Raw genomic sequence first — 25,401 nt, forward strand, 5'->3', positions numbered from 1 at the left:
CATAGTTTCTCCACATGATTAGCCGCTAGAAAAGCAGCAGCCGACAATGAAAAGCCAAACCTTTTACTGCAGTCCGCGTGTGGCTTCTCCATGTTGCGCTGCCTGGGAGGCGGCGCACCAAAAGCACTCCGAAAATAGACGCTGCGTGCGTGAGGCTGTGTGTTACTAGTGTGGGGAGGAGTTTTCAGCTGAGGGGGGGGAGGGGGTTGGGGCACGCAGGGCAGGACACAACTACACCACATCACTACATCAGAAAATATTACCTAGAGTCAGTGAATGTGCTTGAAATGCTGCATTTCACAAAAGGCTGAATATCTCAGCTTATAATTTGAAATGCCTGAAAACGCTGAAAACAACCTATCTTCTCCGGCTCATAACTAAAGAACGGAAAATGGTATCAATAAACTTTTTTTTGCTGATGATACAATAGAGTCTCCTTGTTCTTTTTGCGTGTTCTGTGTTTACATAGTAATATCACACAATATTCTGTGGGCCTCGAGAAATCACTGAAAACGCTCTGAAAACTCTGGCACTGGGAGCGTCCGTTCTCCAAAAGTGGCTGGCACTCAATGAGTTAACAAAACAGGGACTGCAGGCGAAAGCATACATGTTTAAAGAGACACTTCACCAAAAAACAATGCTGATTTATTTTGCACATGATCTCACCCATATCCAAAAACTGTAAACAGTTTTGCAGGGATTAATTTAGTTTGACAGCTATTGATTTATTATTATTATTATTATTATTATTATTATTATTATTATTATTATTATCAAGAGTTGGCTTGAGTTAAGTGTGGACCAGTGATGTCATCACAATGATTCAGTGCATTCTGATCAGCCTGAGCCTGATCCCTGCAGCCCCAGACTAATCACTGCTGCTGCTGGTATCACACACCACAACAGTAATGACAGGGCACCATGTGGTGTTTGACATTTGAAGGAATAAACATGTTTACTCATCATGAACAAATATGGCTGTATGTCATTTTAGGTTGTGGTGAAGCAGAGTTATTCTAAAGTGACTGAGAATAGGCTAACTGATGCATATAAACACAAACAGCAGAAGTATACCAGTTGTGTGTACGCAATGAGTGAGTGTATGTAGATGCAAGCTTGGTCCTGATTTCTGAGACTTTTAAGTTGTGCGGCACAATTCCACATGCAGCTACAGCTAGCGCTAGCGCCATCGTGGAGGTGGAGAACTGGCAGGACACAAATTATGTCTAAGCATATCAACAAGGCTGTCTTTAGCCCCAGTCTCTAACTACTCCAAAACAGTTATAGAGTTATAGAGAAGAGTCAGCTCAGTTAACCTGAAGCTGTTAGCTAGCTAACTAGCCAGCAAATACATGAATGTTGACATGCTAACGCTAGCTGCTACTAGATGTGTGCTGGTGTGCAGATGTGATACTACGGTTAGCTAACAAGCAGGCACAAAATCAATCAGTTATATCAGTGGTGAAATTATCCATTTCCAATCAAAAAAGCTCAGAAATGAACCTATGCCTATTCAATTCTGCTGAGAAGCCATGTTCATAGCCAAGAGCTGAAAATGTCCAATATGGCTGCCAGAAGGTGTGCTACACCCGAGAGCCCACTATTTTCACTTGATCTTCGCTCTCCATTAACGTTATAAAAATAAAAACTACAAGATCTCACGTTGGACTCTTTGGGCTGAGGTTCAGTGAGTGCTAGCCTACATCCCCATGTGCTCACCTCCTCCAGCCGCCTCCTCTGCTCCTTCTGCTGCTCAATACGTTTCTGCCTCTCGGCCAGTAGTTGGCGCTTGTACTCTTCCTGCTCTCTGAGCTGCTGCTCCTGCTGGAGCTGCTGGCGGCGCATGGCCTCCGAGCGCTCCTTGTTCTCCTGCTGCAGCCGGATGAAGTCGCGGCGAAGGGTGGACTCGCCCGGCACGTTCACTATGGAGCTGTTTGGAGGAGGGAGGGGAGAGGTGTTAAGACTCGCCCGGCACGTTCACTATGGAGCTGTTTGGAGGAGGGAGGGGAGAGGTGTTAAGACCCGCCCGGCACGTTCACTATGGAGCTGTTTGGAAGAGGGAGGGGAGAGGTGTTAAGACTCGCCCGGCACGTTCACTATGGAGCTGTTTGGAGGAGGGAGGAGAGAGGTGTTAAGACCCGCCCGGCACGTTCACTATGGAGCTGTTTGGAGGAGGGAGGGGAGAGGTGTTAAGACTCGCCCGGCACGTTCACTATGGAGCTGTTTGGAGGAGGGAGGAGAGAGGTGTTAAGACTCGCCCGGCACGTTCACTATGGAGCTGTTTGGAGGAGGGAGGGGAGAGGTGTTAAGACCCGCCCGGCACGTTCACTATGGAGCTGTTTGGAGGAGGGAGGGGAGAGGTGTTAAGACTCGCCCGGCACGTTCACTATGGAGCTGTTTGGAGGAGGGAGGGGAGAGGTGTTAAGACTCGCCCGGCACGTTCACTAAGGAGCTGTTTGGAGGAGGGAGGGGAGAGGTGTTAAGACTCGCCCGGCACGTTCACTATGGAGCTGTTTGGAGGAGGGAGAGGAGAGGTGTTAAGACCCGCCCGGCACGTTCAATATGGAGCTGTTTGGAGGAGGGAGGGGAGAGGTGTTAAGACTCGCCCGGCACGTTCACTATGGAGCTGTTTGGAGGGGGGGGCGTAGAGGTGTTAGCAGGTACTTTGACCATATCTGCCAACACTCCCGATTTCCCTATTTTTTACCCTTTTCTGTCTGTTATTTGTTTCCCCCAACAAAAACAGTTGCCTCAGGATTGCACTAGCAAGCAACAACAGGTAAACCTGCTGCCTGCAGTTTCCCGACTGCAAGCTAGGCTAGCTAAGCTAACGTTAGCTACTTTGAGTTACCATAGACGGTTTCAGTTTACCGTCCATAATTAAGGTCAAATCCATATCGCTGTCCCTGGGTGCGAACACTGTTTGAACGCAACATAATCAAGGTAACGTTTAGCTGTGATGCAGAGTGATATACATACAGTACAGTGAAGCTTCCTGTGATGTTAGACTGAAATATCATCACGGCTGGAATGCTTCTTGGCCAATCAAATTGCTTGGCCGGAACTAATTGATGTATAAAAATGCATTAGAATACTCCATTATAACATTACCTTGGCTCTCCTTCTTGCTCAGGTGTTTCCTCCTCCTCTTCTTCGCTGCCACTGTATTCATACTCTGTCTCATCTGAAGATAGGAAGGAAAAATAAGTGATAAGTAACAAGAAAGTCAAAGTGGCTGGTAAAATAAAGTGTCTAATACATTTGAGAATATACACACACGCACACGCACACACACACACACACACACACACACACACACACACACAAACGTACACACACAAACGTCCCTCCTTGCCAATCCTTGAGGCCTCAATTCCTTCTGGGCCTCTGAGAATTTTTTTGATTTGACTCGTAAATCTTGAAATATTTCACCTAAACTAAATGTATGGAATTGTGAAAGTTTGTACCGCCTTTGTTAGCAGAAAATATGTCATACATCCTTTTAACTCATTGAGTGCCAGCCACTTTTGGAGAACGGACGCTCCCAGTGCCAGAGTTTCAGAGCGTTTTCAGTGATTTCTCGAGGCCCACAGAATATTGTGTGATATTACTATGTAAACACTGAACACGCACAAAGAACGATGAGACTCTATTCTATCATCTGCAAAAAAAAGTTTATTGATCCCATTTTCCGTTCTTTAGTTATGAGCCGGAGAAGATAGCTTGATTCATCCAAAAAAAGCAATTTCTTTCTAGAAGCTGAGATAATTGGCCTTTTGTGAAATTAATCATTTCAAGCACATCACTGACTCTGAAGCTAATCTTTTCTAATGTAGTCACACCTCAAAAATAATTTCCTTCAATAAAACAGTTTAGGCCAGGGAATTTTGTTTGGCAGAATAATATTTTTAGCTACAACCAGCAGCGCTGGCCCCTGCGTGCGCTGCTGGTTGCAGCTTCTTGCTGGTTTTGATTTGCTGCTGGTGGGTATCGGATATTCTGGCTTGCGTTTGTCAATCCTGTCCTGCTGCCTGGGTCTGTCTGGGTGTTGCGTGCTGCTCTGCGTGCCCCCCCCCCCCCCCCCCCCCGCCCCGCCCCGCCTCGCCTCAACTGCACACTCCTCCTCCTGTCTGTGGTGGCTCTCTGCTGAGTTTGCTGTGCGCACAGTGAAGGGTGCGGAACAGCCAGGCTTTTTTACAGCGTTCCGCGTGTGTTTGTCACCGGCAACGATGCTTCCAGTTGAGAATAATAACAACTCCACGGTGTGGATGTGCAGATGTGCTGTCGCAACCGACACGGAGCGGCTCAATTGTGGGAGCAGATTGGCTGCTGCAGGCACAGCTGCAGTAACGTGCTTCAGCATATCGATGCATACGGATGCGATGCGATTTCCGTTTCCATAACGACTTCTTCTTTGTTTTTTCCTTGCCTTTCTGTTATGTGGAGAGCACTGTCGCCACCTAAGGGTTCTGTAAAATAGGTTAGACACATCCAATAGCTATAATATTTGTACATCAGAGGCAGAAGGCTTTGATCGACGCCCCACCGTCAAAAAACGCAATTGACGAACATGTCCGTCCTTGGCACTCTACGTTACTATTTGAAATGACGAACATGTCCGTCCTTGGCATTCAATGAGTTAATTATCCACCAATTTTAGTTCAGGTGTAAAGCAAAATGTTTTTTTTCCTCCTCTGCATCCCCAGTTTGAATATCTCCCACCGTGGATATCCATTAAGCTACAGAGAAGCCCTTGGAGGTCTGCCATGTTTAGCAGCTGCTCGCTCACCATACGACAGTGAAACAACTGTCTTTAACCAACACAGTACTGCTGCCAGGTCAAACCCAGTGTAGCAGTCAAGATGTTGACTTGAATTGAAAGATCCCACGGTCCCACGATCCTCCAACTCTTCAGAAAACATCACGACATTTACACTTTCAAAACCCATTGTATCATTTCCAAAATATGCAGTGGTTAACCTAAAAACAATTATGATCTTTGGGCTTATGAACCCCTTTCAAACCCCATTATATGATTCCCAAGCTCAGATTTGACCATTTCAAAAATAAGATTAGGTCAGTTTTTCCCTTCAGTGATAAACACAGCAGCAGCTATCCCATGCGGACTCACCCTTCTCGCCCCTCTTCTTCTTGGTGCGGTCGATGTGGTCCTTGAGCTGTATGCGGACCTGCCTCTCGTTGGGCTGGTCCCTGATGAAGGGGTGCTTCAGCAGCTGGTCAGTGGGGGGGCGCTGGGTGTAGTTCTTCACCAGGCAGCCCTCAATGAAGCTGAAGAACTTCTTAGACCTGTCGCGGAAAGACAGGACAGATGAGTTTGAGAAAGACAGGGCAAATGAGTTGGATTATGGCACGCTGTCAGGGTTAATGACTGTTGTTGTCTCTAAAATACATCAACAGACTTCAGCGCATCATCCGCTGCGCTGAGAGGATAATCGGATGCAACCTGCCATCCCTCCAGGACCTGCATGCAGCCAGGACACTGAAGCGGTCTCGCGAGATCATGGCTGACCCCTCCCACCCTGGCCACAAACTCTTTAAGACACTCCCCCACGGCAAGAGACTGAGGTCTGCCAAGACCAGAACCACCCGCCACAAGACCAGCTTCTTCCCAACCGCCATCAGCCTCACCAACAAGGCCCGGAAACCCCTTCCGCCAACGGCCTCACCAACAACCCCCCCCCCCCCCACACACACACACACAAACTCACTACCTCCTCCTAAACTCAACTGAACCCCCCCCCCCCTCCCCCCCATAAAACAGGAACTCATACGACATACTGTATCTAGGGGTGCACCGATCACGTTTTTTGCCACCGATCACCGATTGCCGATCACCTATGAGAAATATCTGCCTAACCGATCACCGATTACCGATTACCGATCACGATATATATATATATATATATTTATTTATTTATTTTGAAGCAGCTATAGCAATCTATTATAGAACAGTTTCCATTTTACATATAGGCCTACATTTCATGCATCAAATTGAAAGTGCAGCACATTTTCTTTTTTTTCTACATCAATATTTTATATTTTGTAGGCTAACATGATTTTTTGTGTGTGAGATAATTGGAGCACAAGACTGTGTTGAACTAAATGGCTAGTAGTTCAGTCCAGTTCCCTCAGTTCAGTTTATAAAAGAACAAAAATCACTCCACTTCAGGATTTCCATGTTACCAGTTCAATGCAGTTCAGTTCACTCAACAAAAATCTCCATTTTCCGGGATTTCCCTGTTACACATGAAAAATAACTTCGACCCAAGTTAACTATTTTATCGATTAAGCTAAAGCGGCTAAAGCTAACCGGAGCTATTAACGTTAGGAGGATACACGCAAATATGGATCAAACACGGACTTAACAGCATGCAAATGCCTCGGTAGGCGGGAGGACTGGAGGTAACTTCTCTCTGCTGAGTCTGCTCTAATCACCAGCTGATGTGTGTGATTCAAAGACGCAAGGGGTGTGTTGACAGTCTGGTGTGGTGTGTGGAGGTGAGTACACTGATGAAAGCTGTGCTTTGCAACACAATGATATAAACGTTAGAGCACAATATGAAAGTTAAACGATAGACATTGAAGACATGAAAATGGGCTGCCTCATGTTTCTCACGTGCAGCATGATCGGCTATGCGATCGGCGACAATAAAGAAATATCTGCAGCAGCAGATCACATATTTGAGGTCAAAATCGGCCGATACAGATTGCGTGCCGATCGATCGGTGCACCCCTAACTGTATCTAATTTAATGCCTGTCTAACTGGGACTGTAAATTCATGTAAATTCCCTGCACATTAATGCCTATTTAACTTAGCCTGTAAATTTCATGTACCGGTACATTCAATGTAAACTCTTATCTAACTCTGACTGTAAATTCATGTAAATCCACTGCCTATTTAACGTATATTTAACTCAGTCTGTAAATCTCATGTAAATCCAACGTAAATTCATATTTATCATCCACAGAACACTTCACCACTCATGTATATATTGACTCGATTTGATTCGATTTGATTGCACTTGCAACCTTGCGATTGTCTTTAGTTATCTTCCTACTTCTGATCTCTGTATATTGATGTAACCGCTACGCTGCCTACAGACACTAAGACAAATTCCTCGTATGTAACTTGCATACTGTGGCAATAAAAGTGATTCTGATTCTGATTCTGATTAAGGGTTCGATTCCCACTGTGGCTTCTTATAACTTGGGCTCTATAGACCCTTTTCACAGCAACTGTTTTGAGGTGGTAAAGCACGAAGTAAAGCAGGTGTAACCAATATGATGGTTGCATTCGATTTAGGTGTTCCAGTGCCAGGCCCCTCATTAATGTTATTAGTTAACCGTCCTTTACCACCTCAAAACGGTTGCTGTGAAAAGGCCCTCCTTTGTGTGCAGTAGAGAAGTAGTGCAGTGTGGGGATGCTATGACGGCTGCACGGAGATGGAAATTTACAACAGATCCTGAGCATCTGGAAGTGCAACAGGTCCTTCCAGCATGGCTGCTGGCAGTAATATAAAGTCAGCTCACCATTTTTTGGACTTGAGTCGAGGAGGAGGGTTTCTGGGAATGAGGAAGAGGGCTCTCATTGGATGCATGTCGCACAGTGCTGGAGAGAAAAAAGGAGACGACAAACACAGATCAGACAGAACCAAACGACCACAGATCCATGTTCCAACTTTGCAGATTGAACTATTAGTAACTATTATTATTATAATATTATTAATATTATATTATTATTATGATTATTATTAGAACTATTATTAACTATTACTGTTAGTGTAGCTTGTAGGGAATAGGGATCACTAGTATAGGTAAAATAGCAAAGTCGAGTGTTTGTACTTACGCGGCGCGCCCTCCGCCATCTCTATGGCGGTGATTCCACAGGACCACAGGTCACTCTGAACAACAGAAGATAAGACCAGTTAGATGATCCAGCACTTGTCTGTTCTCTGTTGTCTGTTGTCTGTTGTGTGTGTGTGTGTGTGTGTGTGTGTGTGTGTGTGTGTGTGTGTGTGTGTGTGTGTGCGTGTGCGTGTGCGCTTCTCTCACTTATACTGTATGTCATATTTCTATAACGTGGCAATTCCTCCATTAACTAAATAACTATAAAGCTTAATGGCTGCGTTTACATGGACCATTTATTCCCCTTTTCATTCGGAATTAATGTTCAATCCTATTAAAAGTTATCATGTAAACATCTGAAAAAACTTAAATCCGAATGAAAATGGCCAATCCGAATGAAAATTCAATCCGATGTAAGTGGCCGGTTGATTCCGTTTTTTATTCTGAATGAAACCATTTTCCGTTCATGTACACACTTTTTAGGAATTAAGTTCATTCCGGTCTTTCTGCGCATGCTCGCTCCCTTTTTCATCCACTGCTGTCTGGCCTTGCGAGTGGGAAAAGGCAATGGACTGAGGTACAGCGGTTTTCTACTGCCTCCCTTCTCCTCCTCAGCAGACGCAGAATAAGCAGTAGCATATTACTGTCGTGCTGCTGCTTAACACAAACGATCAAAATGAAACAGAAAAGTGCGGTGATAACGTTTTCTTCCATGTTGTTGCTGTTTCTAGCTCGTCGCTCGCACCGGTAAATCGCTGTCCGTTCTCAAGAAGAGCTATTCAGTTGGTTCATGAAATCGCTGGGCTGCGTGTCCTCCAGTGTTGCTCCTGGCCAATCCCGGCGCCACAGGGCGTGGTTATTGCTTATCCTATGTGGGGTTAGAAATCACGCAGCGCTGAGAACTCTGCTGAGTGTTTACTTCTGGTAAACGTAATGACGTTAACATCCTGTTTACGTTTATCCAATCAGAAGCCTTCCCAGCCCCAAACCTTACGATGACTCAAAAACATCAGATTAAAGTTTCTTTCATGTAACCACCTTTTCGGAATTAAGATTTTACATGTAAACTCGCAGGAAAAAGCTTTACTTCTGAATGATTTCATTCGGAAGTTTTAATTCTGAATTAAAAGTCATCATGTAAACGTAGCCAATGTCTTAATTCTCTGTTTCTCTGTTCTCCACCTTTCCAGCAAGCATCACAATCCCCAAAAATAAAGCAATCCGAGATTTGCAGAACGAATGGTTTCTGATTAGGGATGCACACAATTACGGTAATAGAAAGCTCGATTACTCGCTCGTTAAGGATTTACTCGAGCATGCAACATACATTCTGCCAGTAGAACGATGTTTTCAAATCATTTTTCAATGATCCTACAGAGCGCGCAATGATATCACTGTAACAGACTGTTCAGTGTGTATGCAAGGCTCTGTGGATGTCCCCTCAGAGTTACCATAGACAGGAAGTGTGGGGACTTGTGTTGTTGACAAAAGCCGATGTTGACGAGTGTGCTAACGCTAGGTGCTGGAGTTGGGGTAAGTTACCCTGTAGTCAAAGGTAGCATCTGGAGTTGGGATTAGTTACCCTGTAGTCGAAGGTAGCATCTGGGGTTAGGATTAGTTACCCTGTAGTCGAAGGTAGCATCTGGGGTTAGGGTTAGTTACCCTGTAGTCGAAGGTAGCATCTGGGGTTAGGGTTAGTTACCCTGTAGTTGTAGGTAGCATCTGGGGTTAGGGTTAGTTACACTGTAGTCGAAGGTAGCATCTGGGGTTAGGGTTAGTTACCCTGTAGTTGTAGGTAGCATCTGGGGTTAGGGTTAGTTACACTGTAGTCGAAGGTAGCATCTGGGGTTAGGGTTAGTTACCCTGTAGTCGTAGGTAGCATCTGGGGTTAGGGTTAGTTACCCTGTAGTCGTAGGTAGCATCTGGGGTTAGGGTTAGTTACCCTGTAGTCGTAGGTAGCATCTGGGGTTAGGGTTAGTTACACTGTAGTTGTAGGTAGCATCTGGGGTTAGGGTTAGTTACCCTGTAGTCGTAGGTAGCATCTGGGGTTAGGGTTAGTTACCCTGTAGTTGTAGGTAGCATCTGGGGTTAGGGTTAGTTACCCTGTAGTTGTAGGTAGCATCTGGGGTTAGGGTTAGTTACACTGTAGTTGTAGGTAGCATCTGGGGTTAGGGTTAGTTACACTGTAGTCGAAGGTAGCATCTGGGGTTAGGGTTAGTTACCCTGTAGTCGTAGGTAGCATCTGGGGTTAGGGTTAGTTACCCTGTAGTTGTAGGTAGCATCTGGGGTTAGGGTTAGTTACACTGTAGTTGTAGGTAGCATCTGGGGTTAGGGTTAGTTACCCTGTAGTTGTAGGTAGCATCTGGGGTTAGGGTTAGTTACACTGTAGTCGAAGGTAGCATCTGGGGTTAGGGTTAGTTACCCTGTAGTCGTAGGTAGCATCTGGGTTTTCGTCACAAGCGATGACCTCTGGAGCCATCCAATATGGCGTCCCGATGAAGGTGTTCCTCCGGCCCACCGTCCGGTCCAACTGGGCGCTCACTCCAAAGTCAACTGGAAACCAAGAGGGTTAAACCAGTTACTGCTCACTCGAAACAGTTACTGCTCACTCAAAGCAGTTACTGCTCACTCGAAACAGTTACTGCTCACTCAAACCAGTTACTGCTCACTCAAAGCAGTTACTGCTCACTCGAAACAGTTGCTGCTCACTCAAACCAGTTACTGCTCACTCAAACCAGTTACTGCTCACTCAAACCAGTTACTGCTCACTCGAAACAGTTGCTGCTCACTCAAACCAGTTACTGCTCACTCAAAGCAGTTACTGCTCACTCAAAGCAGTTACTGCTCACTCGAAACAGTTACTGCTCACTCAAAGCAGTTTCATCTACAAAAACATTTCCGTAACCCACATGACTAGAAGAGAAACACCGTAGTGGCACCGTGTATAATAGTGTTTAGATATTTGGACCCAGGTGGGACTTTAGTTGCGCGTGTCTTCTCCAACACAAAATTTTTGTTATACTGTACAATACTCAAATTTGCAGGTGATTTAGGAATTTCCAAGCCATTGTGGCCTTCGAACAAAACAGTTTCAGACTTTAGACATTGACTTTATTAATTTATGTTTGCAGTAAAGTGTACTGAAACATTAAACGTTATCAGAATACAGAGGGAGAGAGAGAGAGAAGGGGAGAGAAAGAGAGAGGGAGGGACAGGGAGACAGAGACAGAGAGACAGAGAGAGAGAGGAGGCTCTGGAAAAAGTGAATTGAGTAAAGTAGTGTATCACGTACCCAGTTTGACCTCTGCATTCTCAGTCAGCAGAACGTTTTGTCCCTTGATGTCACGGTGGATGACATGATGGGCATGCAGGTGAGTCAATCCCTGTAGAGATGGGGATAAGGGGGGGGGGGGGGGGGTTAGCAATGACCTGAGAGTCCAGTGAGAAATTTGCAATGCTTGATTTATTAAGATGGGGGGGGAAATCAGATCACGCTTCAAAAATCATAAAAGTGGTCCTCATTTGTGAAGATTATCTTGCTGAACACAAAGGCCGCTGTTTCATCCACTTTTGTTAATCACTGACCTTCTCACAGGCATTTAGCCCAAATCCCCATACAAAAAAACCCCATTGACTTCGCCGACGAGGGAACCAGGAAGTGCATGACTTGTGGGGTGGCCTACAAAAATACGTCATCCCTGTGCTACTCTATTTCACTTGGCGAATAAAATCGATTCCTATTCTAGAACTCCAGCTCCCAGCATGCCTCAGTGGGCAGGGTGTGTGGTGGTGGATGGGCTGGAACTCCAGCTCCCAGCATGCCTCAGTGGGCAGAGTGTGTGGTGGTGGATGGGCTGGAACTCCAGCTCCCAGCATGCCTCAGTGGGCAGAGTGTGTGGTGGTGGATGGGGACTTACCCGGAGGATCTCTCTGGAGATGTAGGCGATCCAGTCCTCCTTCAGCGTGTTGCCTTTGGTGTTCTTTACCAGGTCTGTGATGGAGCCCGCTCCACAGAACTCCATCACCAGCTGCAAGCAGACACGCACGCACGCACACACACACGCACACACACACACACACACACACACACACACACACACACAGAGTGGGGACTTTAAGGGGGGTTCAGCTGTGAAAACAAACAGCAGTGTATTGAGCAGTGTGAGGAGGTCCTCTCTGTCGGAGCAGGCCATAAAAACAAGTAGGCTAATCCTGCCTTCACCAGGCCCAGCAGCCATCAATCTCTCCTGTGCTCCACTCCTCTCTCTCTCTTCATCTCCTCTCTCTCTCTCTCTCTCTCTCTCTGTGTGTTCCTCTCTCTCTCTCTCTCTCTCTCTCTCTCTCTTCATCTCCTCTCTCTCTCTCTGTCTGTGTTCCTCTCTCTCTTCATCTCCTCCCTGTCTCTCTGTGTTCTTCTCTCAATTTCAATTCAATTCAAAAAGGCTTTATTGGCATGGAAAACATATGTTTACATTGCCAAAGCAGGTGTGAAACAAAACAAAAATGCACATTAATAATATAAAAAACATATAATAATAATAATAATAATAATAACACAATTATAAACAAAAATGTAGCACAGTCTCTCTGTGTGTGTGCTCCTCTCTCTCTCTTCATCTCCTCTGTCTCTCGCTCTCTCTGTGTTTCTCTCTCACATATGCTTGAGTTGCAGAAAAGCCATTCTGTATAAGAGCGGTTGCATAGACGCCTCGACACTTTGACATTACTACCACAAGTCGACGCCTACCGGGTGACTTTTTTCTAGATTTATTTATTTATTTGGTCTTCAAAGTAGTAAGCTACGTTATTCGGCTTATATGTGGCTTCGCACGTACGTTGTTGTTTTTCTCGCTATCGGAATACTTTTATTGTTGCAAGCGGTTTACTAATGTTACAGCGTTCAACTGGGGGGTGTGTTCAATATGAAAACGGTGTGCACCGTTTTGCTATGGTTTCCAGGTTGAACGTCATCTTTCCTCGCGTGATTCAATGCACCTCCACAATGCAAACATCCACACTGTTCTCATGTGAGTGATGGAGGCCGTTGAATGAAACCCAAGGAGGCAAACACTACATTTAACTCCAGAGAGACAGAGGAGAGGAAGAGGAGGAGGCAGGGACTGTTGGCCGAGGGAGGAGCGAGGGATAGTCTGAACAGCAAGGAGCATGAGAGAGAGAGAGAGAGAGAGAGAGAGAGAGAGAGAGAGAGAGAGAGAGAGAGAGAGAGAGAGAGACGAAGGGAGAAAGAACCAGAGAAAGTGTGTGTGTGCACGATGATATGGGATCATGGGCTATTTTTACTGCATTGTATATTTTATGTAAAGGTAATTACATATTTCATGGTTTAGGAATCACGCAGGAGGAAAGCTGTGCTACAACACACACACACACACACACACACACACACACACACACACACACACACACACACACACACACACACAAATCTATTTTAAAAGAGTCTTTAAATGTTTTTTAAAGAGTTTCATATTTCAAAATGCTGTTCGAAAAGGTAAACATGATCCTTTAACAAGTACTATCATTTCTTTTAATTTCAAGTTCCTAAGCTCCAGCATCTTTTTTCATGCGTATGCGGCCGTCTAGAGAAAGTGCACTGTGCCCAGCGTCTTTTTTCAGAGTGCTCCGGCTCCCAGCGCTTCCAGCTGAAAATATCTGAACTTTTCAGAAAGGCGCTGGTGTCGGGTGCTCCTTTTCAGGCAACTAATCATATGGGAAACTATCACAACAAACACAGAAAGGAGCAGATTGGCCGGACACTGAATATTTCTGGTGAGTGTTGTGCTTTTATCACAGTACGTGTGTTGTCCGCTTGTTGTTAGCTGTTAGCCATCAAGCTATTGTAGCTAACGCTGCTGAGCTAACGTTATTTTCAATCTTCTTCCTTGCATCTTGTGCGCTGGGATCAGCGCTCCACAGCGCTCTTCCAGTGTGTAACTGTCAGAAAAAGAAGCTTAGTGGACACACGGCCTTATTATGATGTCAGCATAATAAAATGACCACAATGTGAGAGAAAAATGTGGGGATTGAATAATATGTGGGGTCGCTGCAATAATGTGACGTTAACATGATATTAAATTGAACGCAATTTTCTGATGATTGTATTGTAGGAAAATGTCTGAAGGGATTATAATCGGTTTATAATGTGTCACCAAAAAAAAGTCACTCTGGTAACCCATTTATTTTGTTAGATAGTGGTTCTCAACCTCAGCGAGTCCCAAAATAATCTTACTATACAAATGTATTGTCTATATTTTTAAAGATTTTTCAACAAAAATTAAGAATAACTAATAAATAATAAATAAATAAATACTGTGCATACATACATACATACATATATACATACATACATACATACATACATACATACATACATACATACATACATACATACATACATACGGCTTCGTTTTAAGCAGTCACGGGCCAAACAGGTTGGATAATATGTGGCTTTGGCAAGACTCTCTGGTGGGCCCGTACTCACCCACAGCTGGTCGTCATGTCCCGGCGGGCTCTTCTTGATGAAGGCTCCATAATAGGTGGCTATGTTCCTATGATGGGAGTACTTCTTCAGCATGTTGATCTCCAGCTTAATCTCCTCCTCCTCGTCCTGCAGAGAGACAGACAGAGAGAGAGAGAGAGACAGACAGACAGACAGACAGACACAGAGAGAGACAGAGAGAGAGAGAGAGAGAGAGAGAGAGAGAGACTGGACTTAATAACTTCTCTTTGGCAGCAAGATGTTGGGGAAGTAATGAGAGGAACTAAGTGGATTCAAACAAACAGCATCCCTCTCCTCTCTCCTGGTCAGTTTGTCCAGGAAGGGACATGAGCTCTTCCACAGGCATTTAGACAGCCTGCTGCATTTGAAAGAGCTGGACATACAGTTGGGATTCATTGACGTAGAATGACAAAATAAAAGTGAGAAAAAGTGACTCCCAAGACGCAAGACAAACGCACATAAATAATAACAAAACAACATTGAACCAAAAATCAGAAGTCCACCCTCAGATTGAGTTTGACAAAGAGTCCGGCAGTCTGTTCAGTGGAGCCTGTGGGACTCTTAAATCTTCTGCAAAAGCTGATTTTCTTTCAATAAAATATGAGAGGGGTCGTCGGACGTTCCTGCCAGAGATAACATTCTTTTACTATGCACAGTTTGAAAGCTTGAGTCAAGCGTTTGACCCACAGTCTTTGAGCAGATAGGTAGCACTCAGTCTAAAGCGTTTGACCCACAGTCTTTGAGCAGATAGGTAGCACTCAGTCTAACCAGTGGAGAGACGACTGTACCATGCACGAGTGATACCTTGCAGCATAACACTGGGTACAGTATTACAGATTGGAGAAACAATAACAGGATGATAAATGGCCAATAGAAAGTGTTTAGCGTCATGGTATTGTTACACCTGTGTTACTTACCCTGGGATGTTTTGCAGAGGATGTCAACTTTCAACAATGCCTTGTTTCAATGACACGGTTTTCACACAGGAAGTGGGTTTTTTCTTTTGCCGTTTTCAGTGGTGGAATGATGATTCATGAGGGGAGATTTCATTTGAACAGAAGTTGGACCCATACATGCTACGAACAAATAGAATGCTCCACTTCTGTACCAACAATCATTTTGTCACCACCAAAGATGACCGAGATGGGTATTTTCTCTCAGTTTCACTCTCTCTTGGTCTTTTCCAGTTACTGTCGTATTTTCCCAGCTGGGACTCAAACTGGCAACCCTTCGGTGGTGAGCTCGTTCGCCTGATCATCACATCCCCCTCTCTCTCTCTCTACCCGCTTTTGGGAGTAACGACCCTTGATTTTTACAATCCGACCCAATTAATGTTGATGACTCTCTGGAGCTCATCCCAGTGGGACGACTTCGGCCGTAAAGAAAGACGAGGGGAAACAACGTGAAATAACAATAAAAACTGTCTATCGAGTGCGTCTGGATAGTGTAGAGTTAAAAGCACCCGGGTTCTGCCGTGTGTAAAAGCCTTCAGGGAGTCAGTCAGTCAGTCAGCCAGTCAGACATCTCAGATTTCAGTCTTTGTCACAAAGTCATAAAGCAGAGTTTGGTTCCACCAGAGACCTGACAGCAATCTACTTCACACACACACACACACACACACACACACACACACACACACACACACACACACACACCAGGGGGTGGGCTGATGTGAGTGTTTGCGTGCGTGCACGCGGGGGTGGGGGGTGTTGATGGAGAGTGCAACAGAGGTCTAGGTTACAGCTGCTCAGACAAGGAGACACTCATGATGTCATCCCTCTCTCTCATACCGACTAGGTCTCTCTCTCACTCTCTTAATCTCTCTCTCTGTAACCTGACTATGCCTCTCTCTCCCTCTCTCATACCTTCACTATGTTTCTACTAGTAGGGAGGTGCGGTTAAACAGTACGCTATCCTCACTACTCACTAGTCGACCCGGCACCAAAATACTAGTCGGTTCAAACTAATAATTAAATTATCTCAGCACGCTATAATTGGAGAGGGAATAGCGCGGCGATGCACAATTGCCCAACTGCGTCTGCGCGAACTGCAGTTGAGCTGCCTATGTGAGCCCGCGAGCTGCGTCTGCGAGCCCAGGAAGCGGGCGAGACCTCGCGGGGGAACCAACGAGGGACAATATTGTGACTCTAAGACGAGGAAGAGGCACGGTAGGCTAGAGAGGAGCGCTGTGGGAGAGGCATGGTAGGCTAGAGAGGAAGAGGAAGAGGCATGGTAGGCTAGAGAGGAAGAGGAAGAGGCATGGTAGGCTAGAGAGGAAGAGGAAGAGGCATGGTAGGCTAGAGAGGAAGACGAAGAGGCATGGTAGGCTAGAGAGGAAGAGGAAGAGGCATGGTAGGCTAGAGAGGAAGAGGAAGAGGCACGGTAGGCTAGAGAGGAAGAGGAAGAGGCACGGTAGGCTAGAGAGGAGCGCTGTGGGAGAGGCGGCGTATGGCGACGGACAGCAGAAATGAGCGATGAGGAGGAGGGGGGAAGGAGGAAGATGACGACGTACAGTAGGCTAGGAAGGAGCACGCTCTATTTCCGGTCATAATGATAAACAATGCCAGCGGTAACTGTTGCGTTTTTACGCAGCCACCAGCCACTAGGGGTAGCCCCCCTCACCTAATGCCTGGATGTAAACAAAGCAGCATGTGTTAGTGGGAGTGGACCACTGGCTGTAGCGTGATTTCGAATCGCACATAGGTTACGCAAAAACCACGCCCTGTGCCCGCCTACGCAGCAGTCAAGCGCCGGGATTGGCCAGGCGCTCATGCTCATGTTGGGCTCTCTGTTACAGGGACACCATTCCTGTGAGAAGCAACAACACCAAGCGAGGCTACAACGAGGCTGCAACGAGGATATTGAAAGACAAAATCCTACATCGCACCAAAGCATACAATGTATTTTAATGTTATTTGACTTTCTGACCACCCGCCTCAGTGCTTATTATGAGGCCAGAATAACAGATGCTGCTGGCCATTGGGAAGGCTAACCCTTTACTTTTGGTTTTATTTATTGTGTATGATTCAACTTTTTATCTATGATTTTATATTATTGCATGTTTTTGTAGATTGTTGGGACTTCACTGGCCTGGAACAAACGGCTGGCCTGGGGGGGGGGTTGTGTCCGTGTCAGTTTTCATTTGCAGGTTAAACTGTCAGCTGAGCTCTGTTATTGAAGCTTTGGCTAAAGGCCTAAATTTTACAATGATGTTTTGAAATAAATGTTTAAAAATCGATTGTGTGTTAAAAGCTTGTGTTACGTTTTCATTGGCGTTAATACACTAATAATTAATTTCAATGTCCCCTATCAAGGGCAATTCAGTTGGTTCATGAAATCGCTGGGCTGCGTGACCAGCGATTTGTGGTGTGGGAGATTCCAGCTGTCAAAAGAAGTCAAAAGACTTGCTCCTGGCCAATCCCGGCGCTTGACTGCTGCGTAGGCGGGCACAGGGCGTGGTTTTTGCGTAACCTATGTGCGATTCAAAATCACGCCTGGCTGTAACGTTAGTAGTGTAAGGAGCGGAAGGAAGGGAGATGACATCTGGTAAAACCAGCGCAGCTTGGCAGCATTTTGATCCAGTAAATGAAAATATGGTTGTGCCAGATAAAGCTGGCATATAACGTTTACCACTCGACCCAAGCAACAACATCAATGTGTGTCCATATTCAGCACAGGCATGTGGACGCAAGGACAGCCGGGGCCTGATGCTAGCTACTAGCACTGCTAACGTGTTAGCCACACAAGATAGCCCAGCTCATCTGGCAATGAATAACTGTGCAAGATGCTTCCACTCGACTTTGTTGTTGAAGGAAAAGGCTTCTGAAAGTTAAATTAACTATATTTATCCTGATGGTGTTGGGGTGATGTTCTCTGATGTGCAATGTTCATAATAAACAGTGCAAGTGTCACACACGATTTGGATATTGACAAACGTAATTATGGTTTCAAATGGCTCTTAAATACGCACAATATTTTTTCAGACAATGCTTTATTTTCTTCTTATAGATTCAATTGTGCTCAGTTTTGGCTGTTTTCTGAGTGTTTTCATATAGACTTGTATTATTATTTATAGACTAGTCTAAGTAAAAAAAAATAGACTACCGTAGTTGTCAGGGAAATTAGGCCATGTTCACATTACAGACAAATCCGATTTGCTGCTAAAGTCATTAATCATCATTATCTTGATTGGTTTCCCAAACCTGATTTGGGAGTGTGTCCGCACTGCCACAAATCTGATTTGGGCAAGTGTTCAAGTCGGATTTGTGTGTCCAGACCTCCATATGTGGTTTGGGACAAGTGACACAAATCAGACTTGGAGCGTCCAGACTCATAAAACCAATCTGGATAGAATCATTAATAGGTCACTAAAGTTCACAAATCAGATTTGGCCTCCTAGTCTGAACATGGCCTTAGTCGCCACATGCATCCCTAGTCTCTATCACTCTCAAGCTCTCACTCTCTGTAACCTCACACTGTCTCTCTCACTCTCACTCGCTCTCTCTCATACCTTCACCATGTCTCTCTCTCAAGCTCTCACTCTGTAACCTCACTCTCTCTCCCTCCCTTCCAGCATCACTTTCCATTACGGTCTCTGTTCCTACAATAATTGCCTTAGTCACATGTTCACGTATGCTGTCTCCATGACATGAACTCTCTCATGAACACTCTCTCTCTCTCTCTCTCTCTCCCTCTCCCTGAAGTCTGCTTCTCTCTCTCTCTCTCTCCCTGAAGTCTGCCTAGTCCTTTCAAAACAAGGCATCCTGAAGCTACTCATTATCATTCCTGGGCATGAGATGGTGGCAGACTCGGAGGTGGCCATCTTGCTGTAGAAGTATCCTTGCTTGCACACAGTGAGCAGACCTGACGGAGACGTCCTGTCCCCAGAAAGGAAAGCAGAGAGGGAGGCATGTCGAGATGTTTTAAAGGTCCACAGAGGAACCTGGATCTGGACATTTCTGGGCGATTTTCTAACACCCATGTTCCCGTTATTGGAAGATTGGGCCTAGTCCACACGAACATGGCTATTGAATTATATCTGCTTTGGTTCACTTATTTCTGGTGGTAAACGTCAATCTTAGAACTGGTTTCCTCTCATTCCTCCTGGATTTCTCTAAATGAATGAGCTGATTAGTGATACCACCTATCCACTAGGGGTGTCAAAAATAATCGATTATAAGATGCATCGCGATGTGGACGTGCACAATTCTCCATCGACTCACAAATGTCAAAAATCGATTATTAAAAAAAATAATAATAATAATAATAATAATCAAATAAAATATAATGGAAGTACATGCAGTTGTTTATTTTAATTATGGATCATAATACAATGCAATTCCAAATGCACTTTTATTTTTAAAGTAGCCACACAGTGAGAAAAAAGAAAGTGAGAAAAAATAAATCATGTATTGCGGAAAAAAGTGATGCATCCATTTAAGAGATGCATCAAGATGCATCGATAATCGTACTCGAATCGAATCGTAGCCCTCTGAATCGTAATCGAATCGAATCGTGAGGCCAGTGAAGATTCACAGCCCTACTATCCACCTTATTTTTGAATGCCCCGCTGTAAAATAATGATGGGTGCAAGGTCCGGTCTAAAACGTGACTGATTGTTGCAGCTTCCGCACTTCCTCTTGACGCTGGGGAAAAAAAGTTGCTTGTCACAATAAATAACACTCGTCTGACGACTTATTTGAGGGAATGTAATAATTGTACAACTCGAGAATATTTATCGACGAGATTTTTGCCAAGCTGGACGTGATTTGCGCCGTTCGCCTGCAGCGGTCGTTTACAGACGGGCTATAGTACTATGTTGTGTCCGTGTCAGCAACGTAACGGGGGGAGAGGAGGGGGCTGGGAGGATTACACGGGAAGAAGCGCCCATATTTCACGTAAGGCATCATGGCAGCTAGGAAGAAGAAGGTGGATAGTTGCGGCATGAAAGGTGTAACAAAATGACCCCGCCATTCTGTCCATGTGACTTTCACACAGGAGGCGAGGCGTAATAACGCCGCAACCACCCCGGCTTTCACGGAGCTGTGTAAAAGGAGCTAGTCTCTCTCTCTCTCTCCCCCTCACTCTCTCTCTCTGAGGTGGAGGTTGAGAAAGATGGGGATAAGGGAAAATAAGAGCAAAAGGAATGGAGGAAAAAGCAGGTGAAATGGAGGTTAAATGAAGGAAAAAAGGAGTGTGTGATGGAGGGAGGAGGGGATGGATAGAGAGAGGAGGGGGGGGGGGATGGAGGAGGGCGAACGAATCTGAGTGTCGGAGGTGAACAAGCCCGTCCCACAATTCCCCAATGCACTTCAGATGAACCTTCTGCTAGGAGAGAGCAAAACACACACACACCTCTCTCTCTCTCTCTCTCTCTCTCGTTTAAATCCTCCCCCCTTCCCATCCTCCTCTCTCTCCCTCTCTAAGCCTTATCTCTCTCTCTCTCTCTCCTCCGACAGTAGTCTCTCTCCTCAGGCTCTCTCTCTGCATGTAGAACAGGAAGTGGTATGTGGGTCAGAGCACATATGCTGAGATGTGCCTGTGGAGCTGAGTGGACGCGCGCGCACACAGGAAAGGAGATGTATTGTTTTGCTGCTATGACATGTGACCGTATGCAAAGCTCCTTGAGTTCCGGCACCGCGTGCGTGCACCTACACACACACACGCACGCACGCACGCACGCACGCACGCACGCACACACACACACACACACACACACACACACACACACACACACACACACACACACACACACACACGTCTCTGTATATGTGCACTGTGGGCGCCCGTGTGTGTGTGTGTGTGCGTGTGCGTGTGTGTGCGCGCGTGTGTGTGTAAAATTATCTATCTTTTCCAACGCAAACAGCTTCCTCTGCTCCAGACAAACTGACTGTTTATTTGAGAAAAGGGCTGAACTGTGGGGGAAATAAACGCTGTGACCAAAACAAAAAAGAGAAGGGGAAAAAAAGGCGTGTTGAATCATGTGCATCTCTCCTCAGTGCTCTCTGGTCGTATAAAGAGGATCCCATCAAGCGCTCCTCTCTTCTTCACATCTTCTCATCATGTGGATGGTTGGAGGTTCAGGTTTCTGCCTGCAGGCCACCTTGACGCCTCATTCACCGAGTCGGTCACCAGACATGTCTGCTAGTTTTAGCAGACATGTCTAAAAACAAGCTGGTTGCTCACCTGGCCAAGTGACAGTAGAGTAGACAAACTGATCAGCCATGAGCTTCAACGTAATGTGCACTTTAGAAGGTGGACACACGACAGTAAGGACACGCTGCACTGACCTCACATGTGTGTCTGTGAAGGTTCTCTCTCTGCCTTACGTCAATATTCACTCAGGGACGAGTCACACGAGTGGGTGGCAGAGAGACACCACCACCGTCGTTGTTACCGTCATCATCATCAGCGCTGTCTCACACACACACACACACACACACACACACACACACGGCTGGCTATCGCCCCTGATTCCCTGATTTGAATACGATTCCGATACACAAGGTCCCAATTCGATTAGATTTCAGATACGATTCGATTCAGTTCGGGATATTTCAGTTACAATACCAATTTTGCTTAAATATGAAAGAGATTCTAGAGAACTAATGCTGTCAATTGCACAAGGCAATCTCTAACCTGGTGCATTATTAAAAGTATTCATGATTGATAGATTAAGAATTGACCCCAAAGAATTGACCGCAAAGGAAGCATGGTGCTAGTCTACGGCTCTCCACAGATCGGCAGAGGGGTGGAGCAGCGACCGGGGCAGCAGGGCGACATTGGCCAAGTACAATTGGGAAGAAAATGGGGGGGAAATCAGAAAAAAGATAAAAAATTAAATATAAGACCCTGGAAAGCAAAAAGCACCAAAACCTTCCAACTATGTAATTTAGAGTCTTATGTGACTAATTGTAAGCATCAAAAAGTTGTACTGTAGACATGAGTTCCTTTCCTTCAAATGAGTATTGACTCAATCAATATATAGATTTCTTTTTAACCCAGCCCTGCACAGAAGCACACATCACATTCTCAAGATAAGTATATAAAACAAAAACAGCCCTCTGGGTCCTTCCTCAACTTTGTTGAAGGAGGCAACACGCGCGTGCGTGCGTGCGTGCACACACAGTCTAGACCAGTGGTTCTCAAATGGGGGTCCGCGGCACTTTGCCAGGGGGTCCGCGAAAAGTTTTCAAGTAAAAAAAAAAAAAGTTTTTTTTTTTTTTTTTTTTTTTATTAAAAAGAAAATGCTACATGTTACTTATTCCTTCTCAAACTACTTCCTACATGGTGCTAGTCTATCAAAAAATCTTGGCTGTCATTGATTGTGTTGCATAGTGGTTTTCTGGACTGTTGACAAATTGTGATATTGTAAGTCGCTTTGGACAAAACAAAAGCGTCTGCTAAATGACGTAATGTAAATGTAATGTACGTAATAAAAAAATATATATATATTTTTTTTTTGCAAAATCTTCATAGTTCAATGAAAATAGTTTATGCTTTAAATCTAAAATGGTTCATGGATTACATTCTAATAACAAACCTATCAAATTAAAAGTCAAGCACATTACCGTGGAAACAATTAAGCTTAGCCCAAAATCACAAATCAGAATGAGGGGGTCCCCGGTATATTTTCTATCTTGTAAGGGGTCCTTGGCTGAAAAACATTTGAGAACCTCTGGTCTAGACATCCTGACTACACACACACACACACACACACACACACACACAGGCTAAATTGCCCTTAGCAAACTGAAAATTCGCTTAGCTTGAAACACAAACTCAGCACTGTGTCTGATGAAGACGAGAAAACAAGCTGCTTGGATATGAGCCTGAAAATTTTTGGACTATTTTTGGAGATAAAAACATTGACATGAGGGAGTGGGGTCTGAAGCAGAGGGGAACAGTTTGTTTTGGCGCTGCTAACCGTTACATGGAGCATTTGAGTCGGCCATTAGTATCTATTTAGGCCTTCAGAGGAAATCAAACCCAAATCTCCACAAGCTGGATTTTGTGGCCGGGGGGGGGGGGGGGGGGGGGTTGGTAATGTTCATTTTAAAATATTGTGTCACTGTCTATCCTGCATTAGTTCTGCAGACAAATCAATCTTCAGTGTTGTGCTTTAGAAACCTTTTTAAATTTAGTATTATTTTTTACTCAAATTTATCATCTCTGAACCAGGCTACAGAAACAGTCAATGTACCTTCCAGTCACTGCTTCTTTTTCCCCATATATTTCCCCCCATTTTCTCCTCAATTATACTTGGCCAATTTATCCCCCTGCTGCCCCAGTCGCTGCTCCACCCTCTGCCGATCTGGGGAGAGCCGTAGACTAACACCATGCTTCCTCCACACATGCGCAGTTGCCAGCCGCTTCTTTTTCGCCCGACAGGGGGAGCTTCACCGGTAGGACGTAGCACGTGGGAGGATCACGCTATTCCCACCAGTTCCCTTCCACCCCGACCAGGCGCCCCGACCGACCAGAGGAGGCGCTAGTGCAGCGACCAGGAGGACACATACCCCCAAACCGGCTTCCCACCCTCAGGCACAGCCAATCGTGCCTGTATGGACGCCGGACCAAGCCGGAGGTAACACGTGGATACGAACTAGGGCTGCATGATATTGGGACATTGCAATAGATTTTGTTTCTGCGATATACATTGCGATATGAAAAAAATCCAGGAATTTTCTCCAAATGACTTGAATAGCTCAAGCCTTGCCCCTTTAAGAAGGTAATGGGTAACCTGCGTGGGTGACGGAGTAGCACGTGTTGTTAGCTGCAGCCAGAGTGATTTGGCAGGATGCTAGTGTGCCAAGTATCAACCAGCACAAAAACGTATATAGCATGACGTGTTTGAGTTCATTTGCTTTATTACTTGACATTGTCCTGCGATGTGACTATTGTGCAAGCGTACATTGTAATGATGATGCTGAAACGATATATTGTGCAGCCCTAATACGAACCTGCAACCCTCGTGTTGGTAGGCAGGGAATCTACCGCTACACAACCCGGACGCCCCCAGTCACTGCTTCTGACCAACCCCTCCCCCCCCCCCTCCCCCGTATAATTAGTCTTAAGGCAGTGGTTCTCAACCAATGACAATATGACATGGATGGTATAGTATACATCTACACATATATAGCGTTTACTGACCTCTGTGACGTCCATGACCTTAATGGCCGCCAGTTGTCCCGTCTTGACATGTCGACCCTGGAGAGAAAAGGAGAGGAGAGGAGAGATGAGACAAGGATGCCTTCCCTCTCCACATCTTAACAGCCTAACAGTGATCCCCCACCCGCCCTATGCCATTTCACACAGCATCACAGTCCTTTACCAATCCATGTTTCTCTTGTGGAAGTATGGAGCTAAAATAACTCGCTTCTGGGACAAGAAAGAGTCCAATGTGACAATCAGGAGAGGAGCTTTCTTCATTGAGTTTGGGTGGCAGAAGCCTACTGACTGTATGTGCAACGGCCTAGGAATACTTTCCTAGGCCGAGTAAAGCGTGAGTCAGTCGCTCATCAAAACAAAACACATTCACGACAACTTCTTTGCCTCGACAATAGTGTGGAGGAGAAACGGCAGGCGCCGCTCCAAAACCTGTCTCTCCACAACAGCTGTGTGTTTCTCTCAGAACCGCTGCAAGGAATGAAACATGTATCCCCCCTGTTTTCACAGAGAGAGTGAAAAGCATGTTAGCTCATGCTAACAATATTCAACTCTGCAGCCACATTGTAGGTGTTTTCTTGAGGATTTGTAAATGGCCTCCACAGTCCCCCAGGCCTCTACCTGACTTTTGAGCACCAAACTGTCACCCTCCAAGACCCAGGACTAAGGATGTCACGATACTATAAATTCTACTATACTATTACCGATACCCAGGAAAATATACCAAAAGATACCATTGTCAATACCAGGGGAAGAGCGGGATGACGACACATCAAGAGGCATAAAAATAAAGTTAGACAGATGGATGGACAGACGCACACTTCTCCATAATCTAAAACTTTGAATT

At 45.3% G+C, this 25,401-nt stretch overlaps 1 protein-coding gene across 1 annotated transcript in view; it reads right to left on the reverse strand.

The window, feature by feature from the left end:
- The window catches only part of LOC310779060 (mitogen-activated protein kinase kinase kinase kinase 4-like), a 161,626-nt gene that overhangs the window by 53,252 nt on the left and 82,973 nt on the right, over window positions 1-25,401 (reverse strand). Inside the window, 10 exon segments of the mRNA XM_083639557.1 lie at window positions 1,720-1,930; window positions 3,112-3,184; window positions 5,132-5,307; window positions 7,553-7,631; window positions 7,869-7,923; window positions 10,290-10,420; window positions 11,160-11,250; window positions 11,785-11,895; window positions 14,370-14,495; window positions 24,540-24,596. Coding sequence (XP_083495683.1) covers window positions 1,720-1,930; window positions 3,112-3,184; window positions 5,132-5,307; window positions 7,553-7,631; window positions 7,869-7,923; window positions 10,290-10,420; window positions 11,160-11,250; window positions 11,785-11,895; window positions 14,370-14,495; window positions 24,540-24,596 — 1,110 coding nt within the window.

The sequence above is a fragment of the Poromitra crassiceps genome, assembly GCF_964638095.1.
Source record: "Poromitra crassiceps genome assembly, chromosome: 6".
NCBI classification, from domain to species: domain Eukaryota; kingdom Metazoa; phylum Chordata; class Actinopteri; order Beryciformes; family Melamphaidae; genus Poromitra; species Poromitra crassiceps.